We start from the raw sequence: 13,273 nt of genomic DNA on the forward strand, positions 1-13,273 counted from the left end.
TGGGGCATGGGAAAAAGCCAAACGCATCCACCCCAGGCTCTCCCTGCCAGCCCCAGAGCCCTCCCCTGCTCTGGGGGAAACCTTCGGGAGGGGGACGGTGTCCTCTGCTCCTGCCCTCCCATTCACTGCAAACACTGACGGCACCACTGCGCTGCATCTTCTTGGGCACCTGCAGCCCACCGGCTGTGGGCAAGACCCCCACGGCAGCACGCAGGGGATGGAGGAGGAGGAGATGCTCAACTCAGGAATTTTGGGCTGAGCTGGGGGACCAAGGGTCTCCACAATGCCTCCTGCTTGGGGTCCTTCCCACTGCTCCGCCCCACCTCGCCCCAGCCCCCCAGGCAAGCAGCAGCGGGCACTTCTACAATAACATCTCCGTGCATTCAAAAGGAAAACATAACCTTGGTGTCCAAGTCTTGAGAAGTGTTTTCCTGCCTGCTGGGCTCAGCAGGATGCTGACTCAGCCACCACCTGAACCAAGCTCCTCTGAAGCTGTTTGCTTGTCATCCCCCGTAAATGATGGGGTTTAACATGGGGAGAAAAAAGCAAACAGAGATTGGCCCCGATGCTAAGAGCCTGCTCCAGTGACCTGGGTCGCTCTGCGGGTCGGAAAGCCAGGACAGGCTCAAACACCGTTTCATCGGCACCCTGCCGAGCCTTTGGCAGCGACACAGGCTCCCTGCCTCCCACTGCAGGTGGAATTTTCATTTCAAGCCTTGCACACACATAACACCTTCGGAAAAGCCCAGGAACTCGCTCCCTCAGCACCAGCAGCTCACCAGTTTCCTGCCCCAGCCACAAACAGGAGTTTGCTGTCCGCAGCCCTCCAGCAGACCCGGGAATCCTCCCGCAGCAAGGGCTGGGGGTGTTTACAGAGCCCCGGGGGACCCACACCCAGGAGACAGCTTCTTTTGCTTCCCTCCATCCCTCCCCCATCTCAGAATGCAAGCCTTGAGCTGAAGAACCTGAACATTAACCCTTTTTCCCCCTTTCAGCTGATGATTTTCACCCTCTTGCGTTGCTCAGCTAGAGCTGTGGTGCCGGGCAGATGTTCTGGGCTCCTCCGCTGCACTGAGGCAGAGGAAATTCTCCAGATGTGCCCCTGACCCAGAGGTGCCCATGACCCAGAACACAGGCTTTCGCTCTCCTCGATCCACCAGACAAGGAGAAGCACATTTTATAACAGAAACGTTAAAATCGGTAAAGAAAATTCATCCTTTCATGTCCCACCATCGGGGGAAATACGCGTTTCTCAGTTTCAAGCTCACACCCCAGGTCCCACCAGACGGTCCCCATCTGCCCAGGAGGATGTCCTGACCCCCAGCAGCTCCTAGGACCAAGGGTTTATTTTTCATGGCCTTTAGCACCACAAAGGACTGCTGTGGGGACCCAGCTCCAGCCCCTTCACAACACCACGAGGCATCTGGAAGACGCTTTGCTGTCCTTGTCCTTGTCTTTGTCATTGTCATTGGATGGGGAACCAGCTCTCAGCAAAGTTGGCTCAAAGTGCTCTTCCTCCTGACTTTCTCCTCCTCACCGTATCCCATCATTGCTGCAGCGAGGGGAGAGGTGTTTCACAGGGACTGGGCAGTGATGGTGTGTGCTGGGATGTCATCCAGCACAGAGGTCGAGGGATCAAAACCATCCCCTGCTACCGCTGTCCTTGGGTGAGCTGAGAGCCCAACACCACGCAGCCGCTCGCTCACCCTCCCGCCTCCCTCCTCCTGGGGATGGGGGCGAATTAAAGGGGTGAAGGGAAAAGAGACTCATGGGGTGAGATAAGAACAATTTAATAACTGAACTGCAATAATGTTGTGAAAAATAATAATAGTGATATATACAGATGAGTGACACCCAGTGACACTGCTCACCACCCCATGACCAAGGCTCAGCCCGTTCCCAGCCAATGATCCCAGAGCAGGGAGAGTCCTGAAACCACAATCCCAGAGTGGAGATAAGACCCGAGTGTCCAAGAGTTCGAGATGACCATGAGAGAGGGGTGACCCAGAGGGAGACAACCCAGAGCAAGAGAGAGAACTTCTGGACAGAGCCTCACCTCTCCCCTGGCCATGCCGGGCATGGGATGGAACAGACCATCGGCCAGTTTGGGTCTCAGCCCTAACCCTGAGGTCGAATCCTGGGCTGGTCACTGGGGCTGTGCTCCCTCCCAGCTCCTCCTGCCCCTGCAGACACGGGCACAGCAGAGAAGCTGGAAAGTCCTTGACTGTCCTGGCAGCAGCTCTGCCCATCAGTGTGTGATCAGCTTCTCCTCAGCACAAACCCCAACACAGCCTCACACCAGCTGCTGGGGAGAGAGTTCCCTCTGTCCCAGCCCAAACCAGGGTGGGGGGAAGGAGCAGGACCTCTCCTGGGTGCCAGCAGGACTCCATCCTCCCCTGGTCCCCACCATCCCACCGATGCACCGAGGGACCCTCCCAGCTCTCTGTACATTGTCACAAACGAGGACCTCAGGACTGGGGGAAGTGTTTGAGAACAAGCCGAGGGAACCACGGCCCTGCATCGCCCACCATCACCCCGCACAGCTACGGGAACACACCAGGATCCTCACATTGGCATCCCCCAAAGTGCCCCCACCAAAGCGCTCCTTCCCTCGGACGCCCAAGCTTCTCCGGAGCCCCCTCCATGGGGACCACAGCCCCCTTCTCTGGGACCGCCTGCACCCCTCCTCCCTGGGACCGTGAGTTTGCAGTCACCTCTGTTTGATTAGCGGTCTTTGCATCACCAAATAAAGCTTCTTAGCAACGATTTTCTATTTGCTTCTACCCAACTGATAACAATCGTGTACAACACGAGACCCAGCATCCGATCGATCCCCGCTGAATGTCCCCAAAAATACACAACCAGCGCTCAGGGGGGAGTTACCACTGAAACACGACTCTATGGTTGGCCCAACTCCACTAACATCTGCTTTGCTCGTTGGTTGTTTATTGGTCTGTTTGCTATAATGAGGTGTATATCAGAAATCTGTGAAAATAAAAAAAATTCAGCCTGCAGGTAACTTTATCACCCAAATTTGGAAGTCATCAGGAAACGAAATGACGTGATTCTACAGAAGCTAAACACCAAAAATAAGTGCTGCTTGCCATTAATGACACTCTTGCCCTTTTTACACCTTATTGATCAAGTCTCATATTCGCTTTTCCACTATTTTATTTCGAGCTAATGTCAAACTGAGCAGCTTCAAATTTCTCCAACAATCATCGGCTCTCCGGACCCCTCAGGCACGCATTATCCAGAGCCGCTGGTTCCCACCTGCCTGAGTCCTGTTCCCAAAGGCTGTCGATGGGATGAATCCGCAGTTAAAAATGTGAATGGAAATACTCACAGGCAAAATCTGAACTGACAGGGGTGGCACGGATGCTGGTGCTCACACCCTGACGCCGGTGGCTGAGAGCATCAGGGACGTCACCAGTTCGTTTTCCCTGGGTATTGGGGGGGGGATCGCACAAGCCCTGGAGACCCTCAGGTTGTCCCCAAAGCCACCTCAGCGAATCCTCGCCACCCCATCACTCGTCACCAGCACAGCCTCAGGAACTTCTGCAAAATCCTTCGCCCGGTCCCGGCTCCCGGAGGGGTTCCCGGGGCTCTGCGGGAGCCAGCCTCGGGCAAGCCGGGACCTGGCAATCGGGTGATTTACTGTTTTACCCTCCTCCTTGCCCTAGATAACGTGCTTGGGGTCCAGGACCCATTCCAGCTTCTTGTGAACCACGATGGAGAGAAATTTGTGAGCGTTGGGATGGTTATTCCTGCTATAAACCTTTTGCCTGATTTTTTTCCTCATTTCTGATTTTAGAAGAGAGCGATGGATTCCTGGGACTCCTCTTCCTCCTCTAGAAACCTGCAGAGACCCCAGCAGAGCGTGTGGCGGGCTCAGGGGAACTGCTATCAGCACCTTCCCAGCTGCCCTGACCCTGCAGGAGAGCCCCCAGGGACCTTCAGGGACCTCTGGGGACCACTGGGGGCCCCCAGTACATGAGAGCAAACCAGTGGCCAACCCATAACTCCGTCCAGGCTGCTGAGTTACCATCCCCCTTGGGCAGGACAGCTTGCGAGGATGTGCTGCTCATCGCCTGCCAGTCTGCGGAGGGGGGAGTTTTATTAATTAGCTAAGACACTCTTAATTAACTAAGACATTATGACGATGGAGGTGAGGTGGAGGGAAACCATTGAGCTTCGCTGCTCTAGTTCATTACCCGCCGAGCTCCGCAGATGAAGAACAATTAACAAAGCGCCGCTGTTTGTAAACAGCGATAAAACCGGATGGAAACGCAGAGCTTTAACCGGGATTTTGTTCCCCAGGAAAGCCGGGCTTGTCTCTGTCTATCCAGCACAGCATCCAGCCGCAGCCCAAGAGCGCTTTCCTCTGAAGCCAATGCTCGGAGCTGGACTCAGCACAGCCCGGAGGCACTTCAGGCTCCGCTCCTGCTGGGTGCTCAGAGCCGTGAAAAGCCAGCCCACGCCTCTGCCGAGGATGAAGGAGTGCTGCTGACGGTGACTCTATCCACTCCCACTCGTCTCTCCAGGTTTTTTGAGATTTCATTTACTTTCTGCATGTGCTACAAGGATGCCATAAAAAAAAAAACCAGCATCAGTCAGAATCCCTTCTTCCTCCCCAGGAAAGGGTCCTTGCAAGCTGAACATGCTTATGAATAGCCCACCACATCACTGAGCTTAACAGAAAAAAAAAAATTAAAAACAAAAAGAAAGAAAAAATATATTTTAAGTAGAAATAGAAAGTGCAGAAGTTGTGGTTTCACATCTCCTGTGAGCTATTAAGCTAACACTTTAACCACCTTGGAAATATAAATCTTCCTGATCAGCTGGCTAATTCCTCATTAAGCATGTCCCTCTGGACGTTAATTGCTGTGCTGGTGATTCATTGACTCAGGGACATTCTCCTGGGCGGTTTGAGCCCTGACCCGGCCGCCACGCACACCCAAGAGCAGTGCAAGGGCTGCGAGGCTCCAACAGCTTCCCCGGGTGTATGGGACCATTCTGGGAAACCCAGAGCAGCTGGAGGAGCCGGGAAACTCCGCTGGTGCAACGGCACAGCCCGGCACAGCCCAACCCAGGGGGAAATGGGGGTGTCTGCAGGGATGCGTCGCCCCGAGAGAGGGTCCTGAGCGCTGGGGACCACATCGTCACCCCAAAGCGCCAGGAGGTGCGTGCAATAACGCGGCAAGCGGGCAGCGCTGTTCCCGCCGTTCCCCACCCATTTCCCATCATTTGTCCTTGGGGTGGAAGCAACCTGGAGGCAGGTGTTTTGTATTGATGCAGCACCGTCATATGGAAGAAATGTTTTCCTGTGCGGGGGGTGAGGCAGTGGCCCAGGGTGCCCAGAGAAGCTGTGGATGCCCCATCCCTGGAGGGGTTCAAGGCCAGGCTGGATGAGGCTCTGGGCAACCTGGGCTAGTGGGAGGTGTCCCTGCCCATGGCAGGGGGGTGGGACTAGGTGATCTTTAAGGTCCCTTCCAACCCAAACCGTTCTATGATTCTATGATAAGCACCTGCACTGCGATATCCTGCCTCCCGCCAGCTCCGTGATGATGATGATGATGATGGTGCATGGCTCCTGGGCATTTATACGAGGGTCCCTCGTGCCGCCCCTGGGCACACACACTAATTTTCCTAGAACCACAGAAAAACTCTTCTACACCCTTCTGCAGACGGAAGGGACCCAGGAGATGCATCTTTCACTGCGCCGCTGCTGTGCTCGGGGCTGAGCATGTGCCTGGGCTCATGACAGTGGGGTGAGGAAGGTGGTACGTGAGCCAAAGTGTGCAGCAGACACCCGTGAGCAATATTGTTCTTTAACAGTGACGAATTTCCACAGCAGCTCGACTGCTGCTGGAGCTGCCCAAGAGCCTTTCAGGAGGAAACCCCCTTCCCAGAGGGTTGCTTTGCCAACGGGTTCTTGTTCTCAGACATCTCACCCCCGCCTCCAAACCTGCCGTGACCCCCCTGTGGCAGCAGCTCTGCAGCTGCTCCAGGTCCCCCATCACCCCAACACCTCGGAGCATCTATTTCGGTCTCGGTGCATCCATGTGCTGCCCGTAGCGACACGCTCTCCCGGCACATTGTCTCTCTCACGTCTCCCATCAGGAATCACGCGGGCTGCTCTGGGTAAATACTCTTTCTTCTGCTAAGAAAGCCAGCACAAACACAAATGTTTTGAGGATGTTAAAAAAAAAAAGAAGAATCCAACGATGTGAGCAGCTTTTGTAACCAGCTCCGTTATCTTCCCTGTTAAGCAAACAGCTTTTAACGAACAGACTTTCATTTCCTCCGTGCCTGTCACAGGGGTCCCGCCTTTGATGAAATAAGAAGAAAAAAAAAAAAAAGAAGAAAAGAAAACACAAAGGAAAAAAAACCCACAAGGAAAAAAAAAACCCATAAAGAAAAAAAAAGGGAAAAAGAAGTGTGTTCAAAGAGTTAAGAACTTTGGGGGATTTTTGATCTGAAATCATAAATCCCCTTCTTTCCCTTGTCCTTTGAAGCTGCAGCGGTGTTGCTGGGCTGATGGAGCAGGGCAGGGTGTGGGTTGCTGGTTTGCTGTTCTGGTCTCATCTCCTGCACCCCTCAGCTGTGTACAAGCCCCATCCCAGGGAGCGCTTGTTGCTCCCGCTCTCCGTCAAGGACGTTGGGTTTGATCAGCCCCAACCGGAGCCTCGGTGACCCGCTGGTCCCAGCCCTGGCGCAGGGCACGACATTCTGTGCAGCCTGGAGGCAGGGAGAGATGTTCTCCAGCATCTCCAGTGATACCAGCCCTCCAAAGGAGGCACCTCCAGGTCCACTGCTGCAATCCAAAACCTGGTTGCTGGAGGAAGAGGAGGAAGAGCTACATTGGGCAGACCCCAGGAAGCCCCTGAGCTCAGGAGGGGATCAAAGTTGTCCAGACCCCTGCACCTCAGAGCGGCGTGGAGAGAAATGCAGCCGACAGAAGGTACAGGCATCGTGCAGGAGAAGCGTTTGTCTCGACATCCCACCCAGTAGAGCATGTTCCTCATCCCAGAGCTGCTTCCCATGGTGGAAAGGGAAATGGTGCCAAAGCTTGGGAAAGAATAGAGTAGAGTAGAATAGAATAGAATAGAATAGAATAGAATAGAATACCAGAAGGGTTTGGGTGGGAAGGGACCTTAAAGCCCACCCAGTGCCACCCCCTGCCATGGGCAGGGACACCTCCCACTAGCCCAGGTTGCCCAAAGCCTCATCCAGCCTGGCCTTGAACCCCTCCAGGGATGGGGCACCCACAACTCAACACAATGGACAAAGGGACGCTGGTGCTTTGGTGATGAGAGCTGGGCAGGTGGGAGTGTTGCTGTGACTCTTCCATGGGGCTGAGAAGCTCCAGGCGTGTGGGAACAGCCCATGCCTGCTGCAATCCCGACTCAGGACAGGACGGTGGCTGCTGCTGCCAGCGTCTCCATGGTTCTCCACATTATAATGATGCAGTGAAAACCCACCCTGCAAGCTGTACAGAGCACACTGACCCTTCAGCACGAGACCTGAAGCTCTGGAGATCTTCCGCCCAAGGTCTCCAGTGCTTCTCCAGCAATGTCTATCCCTCCCTCTTCGCATTTGCACCACTTCAGTCTGCCACTGGCTGCAGGTAGAACAAGGTATTATTGATGCATCTGGTCCATGCACCAGTGAGAGGAACAAAAAAAGGTCCAACCAAGCTGTTTGGGTGCTGAAGGCTAAACCAAATGCACAGCAACACGGTGGTGGGTCATCAGCCAGCCGGGTGGGCTGAAAGGGATCTTGGGGTGCAGCGTACTTCACACTGAGCACCGCTCAGCAATGCAGTGGTTTGGCAAAGACAGAAAATGTCCCTGTGGGATGTGCAGGGTGTGGGAGAGCATTGTCCCTCTGCACCCCACTCTAGAGGCTTGAATTTGGTTTTGGACATCATTGCTTAAGGAATATGTTTCCTGTAAATACAGGACAATAATGCCTTTCTCGACCTCACAGGGCTCTTCAGCATGTAAACACCTTCAGCAGCAAGAGGTTCCCACCTTCAGTGTTGCAAGCTCAACCCAGGGAGGCAGGAGGACAGACCATCATCTGCACCATGGCCAACAGTGCTCAGCCCATCCAGCTACGGTGCATGCGCCAGGCTCTGGTCTGATGACCAACGAGGTGTTCGGTCTAGGCACCGAGGTAACAGGTGGAGGAAAAAACAGAAAGGAAGCTGTGGGACTGCAAACACGATCATCAGGTGACAGTACAACAGCGGGCGTGAGAGCCTTGATGCCCCTCAGCTGAGCTCTGCCCCATCCTCTGCTGGATGGACCATCCAGGAGATGGGGCTGATGACCCAAGCCCACGTTTCAGACATCCCACCACCCTCAGCTTCTCTTGAACCTCTTGGGTAAAGCTCTTCCTCCAGGGTGAGAAGTGCTGCGGCGCTTGGTGCTGCTTCCCAGACCCTGTCCCACGTCCCCCTCCCCTCCGGCAGCGCTCAGCATCGGCTCCCGGCACCGGGACAGGGGCAGAGGAGGCGGCCGACGCGCTCCCGGATCTGCCTCGTCCTCACCCCATAGACGATGGGGTTGAGCATCGGCGGGACCACGACGTAGAGGTTGGCCAGGAGGATGTGAACGTGGCTGGGGATGTGGTGGCCAAAGCGATGCGTGAGGAAGGAGAAAAAGGCGGGGACGTAGAACATGAGGATGACGCAGAGGTGGGAGCCGCAGGTGCTCAGGGTTTTGAGACGAGCCTCCGTGGACGGGAGCCGAAAGACCGTCCTGAGGATCAGCACGTAGGAGACAGCGATGAGCACGACGTCCAGCCCGGAGGAGAGCAGAGCCGTGGTGAGCCCGTACCAGACGTTGGCTTGGATATCGGCGCAGGCGAGGCGGGCAATGCCCATGTGCTCACAGTAGGTGTGGGGCATGACGTTGTGTCCACAGTAGGGCAGACGCTTCAGGAGGAAGATGGGGGGGAACATGATGCACAACCCGCGGACGACGGCGGTCACGGCGATTTTCCCGATGACCGAGGGGGTCAGGGTGGAGGTGTACCGCAGCGGGTCACAGACGGCCACGTAGCGGTCGAACGCCATGGCCAGCAGAACGGACGACTCCACGATGAAGCTGAAATGGGTGAAGAACATCTGGGTGATGCAGGCGTCGAAGGAGATTTCTCTGGCGCTGAACCAGAAGATCGCCAGCATCTTGGGCACCGTGGCGGTCGAAAGCATGAGGTCCGCAATATTCAGCATAGCCAGGAAAAGGTACATGGGCTCGTGGAGACTCCTGTCCGTGGCAATGACAAAGAGGAGGACGGAGTTGCCGAACACCGCGGTGATGTACATCAGGCTGAAGGGGACGGAGATCCAGATGTGGGACCCCTCCATGCCCGGGATGCCCGTCAGGACAAAGGTGATGGGATCGAAGCTGCTTTCGTTGAGCTCGTACATGGTGCTTCGGTGCTCGGTGCCAGCCCGATTCTGCTCTGTGCAAGAAAAAGAAGGGATGAAGAATGCCTGGTGAGCCCAGCATCAGCCCATGCCCCCTACAAACGTGTACAAATGGGTGCACACAACGTCCTATTTGCAACTCCCTTACAAACCCCATTGTTTCTGGAGTACCAGCACTGATAAGCATCTTGGATGCAGCTGACATCCAACTGCCCCCTCTGAGGGCTGTGACCATCCCCGAAACATTGCTGGACATGTTACTCCCTGTATTTCCACCACGTTCCCCCATTTGCAAGGTCTGCAAAGTGCTTTTCGTGCCTCTTCCCCATCCCATGGGGATTTCAGAGACCCAAACACTGGCAAACACCCAGGGGAAAGGGGACATTTCAGCCCGTGCTCAGACTTTCTGAATGCCCTGGAGCAACCTTCCCACCAGGCAGATTCCTGCCTACCCGGGGAGATGCTGGCTCATCTGCTTCATGCCTTTTCCTCCCCTTTGCAAAGAGGGGCAAAGGCACGGTGGACTGCACAGCATGATGTTGGGACAAAGAAACACTGGCCCAAAATGTGGGGCAACAAGTGCTACCAGGGCTCTAGGTCATGGAAATACTCTGGAGGCAGAATTCTGCACCGATGCTCAGCCCACACGGGTCCTTTCCAGCCGCTGAGCAAAACCCCCTCCGGTTCTCCCAGTTCCCAAAATGCCTGGAGGCAGAGCACAGTCCCCAAGGGACGGATCAGCTGGAGGGGTTTTGGGGTTTTTTGCACCTTTGTGTAACACAAACAAGAGCCCTCTGCACACCCTTTGCTTCCCCCCATTTCCAGCCCCACCTCTCCCCTGTGTGTGCTCCATCCTACACCAGAAAATAGCCGAGGTCAGGGCTGGGATGCGGGAAAATTTGATGTGGACCGAAGCTAAACCTCCGTTCTCCAGACCTGCTTGCAGCCGGGTTTATTTTTATTGCAGGCTGCAGGTATCTGGGCGCAAGGCACGTTTGCATTTCTAGACGTTGCCACCAAGAAGGATTCTCATCCTCTCTGGACTGAAAGTCCACTGGAAACATCAGTCGGCACAGAACGGATCTTCAGCTCATCGCCAATATCCATACAATCATCTCCTCCAGTTTTAAAACCCCGTAACTCAGCAGAGGGGAGTAAAGACAGGCTGGGTCTAGACCTGGAAATTAAACCAACCTGGGAACGGCCCCAGGTGCCAGCGCCAGCCGGTGCCGGGCTGCTGACGGGTTACAGAGCAGCTCAGCGAGATTTTACACCTCCGCTCCTCGGTGTGAGGGAAATACATTTCTCTCATCTGCTCCTTCCCTTCCTCTCCCTCTTTTCCAACAAGAAAGCATCGCCCCAAACCCCAGCGTTCAATAGAAAACGACTCACCCAGGGCCAGCCCCAAGGGGAACGAGGAACCTCAGCCCCGTCCTGCGGCCGCCGGTCCTTCCCCCTCCTGAACCTCCGAAGGAGCACCAGCCCGCCTCGGGGAAGTTTAAACGGCATTAAAGATTAACAGCAGTCAGGGACATTTCCTGCTTTCCCACCATTTGCATCACAACTGGTTTGACTGGGACTGGAGGGGGAGACGGGCAGAACGCACCGCCCGCGCTCCCAGCCTCCGGGGGAGCATCTCTGCTGGCCGGGAGTGTTTCATCCCCCCCAGGGTGAAAATTCTCTGGTTATACCGGGGAAACCCCCTCACGTCCCTGGGTTTCACTCGTTCCTCCAGCCCGTGGTTAACGATCGACAAACGCCGCAGCCCGGGGGAGGCTGCGAGCGCAGAGCCGCCCCGATGGTGCTGGAAAACAGGAGCTGCGGAGATTTCTGCCCAGATTGGAGTCTGGTCTGAACTGGCATCGGCTGGGGGAAAAAAAAAAAAAAAAAAAAAAAAAAAACAAACCACCAAACAGAAACACCACGATTGCAAAATTTGTAATATACTGTTATTGCAAAATGATTTTTAAAGTGCATGATGGTGGCAAAAAAAACCTCAAACAATAGCTCTGCCTGTTCAAAAGATGCAAAAAATGAATTAAAAGATGATCTGAAAATATTTTTCCTGCAACCAACACGCTGAAGATCCATCAATGCAGCAGAAAAAAAGGCTCTGGATGCACAGGGCTGTATGAATTAGTGATTGGAGCAAATCAAAATGTTTGAAAGTAATTTTTTTTTTAAATTAAACAAAGGAGTATGAGTTCTATATAACCTGCCCTGCAGTGAAATATTCATCATTCAGCCATTTCTTGGTTTGCTTCAGTGCTCTAGAGCCTCAGGTTCAGAAATAATACATAACCAACACAGGCAGACAGGACAAAATGCCTCTCTGGTATTTTAGGAGTCACGTAAAGTACAGACCCACCCAAACCCCCCGGATCTGGGGGCTGCCCATGCCCCTGGGGCCATCGCGTTGTCCCAAATCCTGGGTCCATCACCCGCTGTGCAAAGAGCCAGCCCACCCCAGGCTTGTCCCCCAGCCTCAGGATGGGGTCCCTGGGAATGCTCCTGGGTCCCAATCCACTCCGGTAGCACCTGCACTGCATTTCAGGGTATTTCTTTGTGCACAGCGGGTTTTCCAGCTGGGATGCACCTTCCTGCATGCGTGTTGCTGGTGCAGATCTGCAGACAGGAGAAAACATGCCAGGAGGACCCCAGCTCCTGGCTCCCTGTTTTCAAGCATTTCCAGGAACCTGGAGACGAACAATTTCTTCTTGCTCTGCCCCTCCGGCTGTCACCAGCCCCGTGCAGGGATGCAAAGTGCTGCCAAGCCCTGGCTTCAGTCGCTGCGGCGGTTGGCATCTCTCGGCTGTCAGCACCAAGCATCTTCCTCCCGCATCCGCTGTGGAGCCCCAGAGCTCGTTCTTAGCTGGACGTGAGTCCCAAGGACACTAAGACATGGTTCCAAGCAAAGGAGCATCTCCTGCAGCAATTCCCACTCTGGGAAACACCCGGGAGAAACAGATGCCACCATCTCCTTCCCTGGAGCAGGTTCAAAACCAGCTGGTGGCCGTGGCTGTGCCCGTTCCTACTGCAATGGATGCATTCCTATTCCCACATTCCTATTCCTGCATTCCTACTGCAACACCTCCAGATGAGCCCTCCCGGGCAGCTCTGGCTCCTCACAGGACCCTGGCAGGCTCGGCCAGCATCTGCTGCATCCGCGCCGAGGGCTGCGAGCTGATGGACGCGGCTGCGGTGCAGAAACGGGCTCTGCTTCCACCACACCTGCTGCGGGGAATATCTTCCAGACCAGTATTATTTGAGTTCACAGCCCTTTAATTTGGGATCAGCCAAAAATATTTGGGTCGGACGCGCAGCATCTGGTCCCCATCCTGGTCCCCAGCCTTGGTCGGTGCCTCTGCAAGGTCCCGTCCCGCGCCGTGGGGTGGAACAGAAGGCTTGTGTGCAAGGGCGCCTCGTTAGCCCTGGAGGGGGTTAGACACTTTTTTTTTGCCAAAATGAGGCAGAAGCAGACTATAAACATCTTGTGAGAACACGGGCAGAGCCGAGGAATCCTCCCCATGGCACTGGGGGCGAGAGGGGGGCTGGAGAGGGAGGCCCTGGGGTGCAGAAGGGTCCAGTGCCCTGGCAGAGCAACAGATCTTCACCAGGGGATCGTTAACGCCCACTGTAGCCATGGGAATTTTCAATGGGAGCCATGCAAAGAATTAGAAAAAAATATTTTGCCTTGTTTCTTATGCATCGTGGATTTCAAAAGGCATCATTCAGATTCCCCTCCCTCCCCATTCTAGGAAGGGATTTGAATAACCCCAAGCAATCCGGAGCCAAAGCGGGGTTCCCTCCAGGGTGGGCAGCGATTCCTCC

At 54.9% G+C, this 13,273-nt stretch overlaps 1 protein-coding gene across 1 annotated transcript; it reads right to left on the reverse strand.

Annotated features, from left to right (window-relative positions):
• Window positions 1-8,482: 8,482 nt before the first annotated feature.
• Window positions 8,483-9,442, reverse strand: LOC104471825 (olfactory receptor 52B2-like). The gene has a single exon (XM_010087310.1). The coding sequence runs from the start codon at window positions 9,440-9,442 to the stop codon at window positions 8,483-8,485; it is 960 nt and encodes a 319-aa protein (XP_010085612.1).
• Window positions 9,443-13,273: the final 3,831 nt, after the last annotated feature.

The sequence above is a fragment of the Pterocles gutturalis genome, unplaced genomic scaffold (assembly GCF_000699245.1).
Source record: "Pterocles gutturalis isolate BGI_N339 unplaced genomic scaffold, ASM69924v1 scaffold3421, whole genome shotgun sequence".
In the NCBI taxonomy this organism is placed as follows: domain Eukaryota; kingdom Metazoa; phylum Chordata; class Aves; order Pterocliformes; family Pteroclidae; genus Pterocles; species Pterocles gutturalis.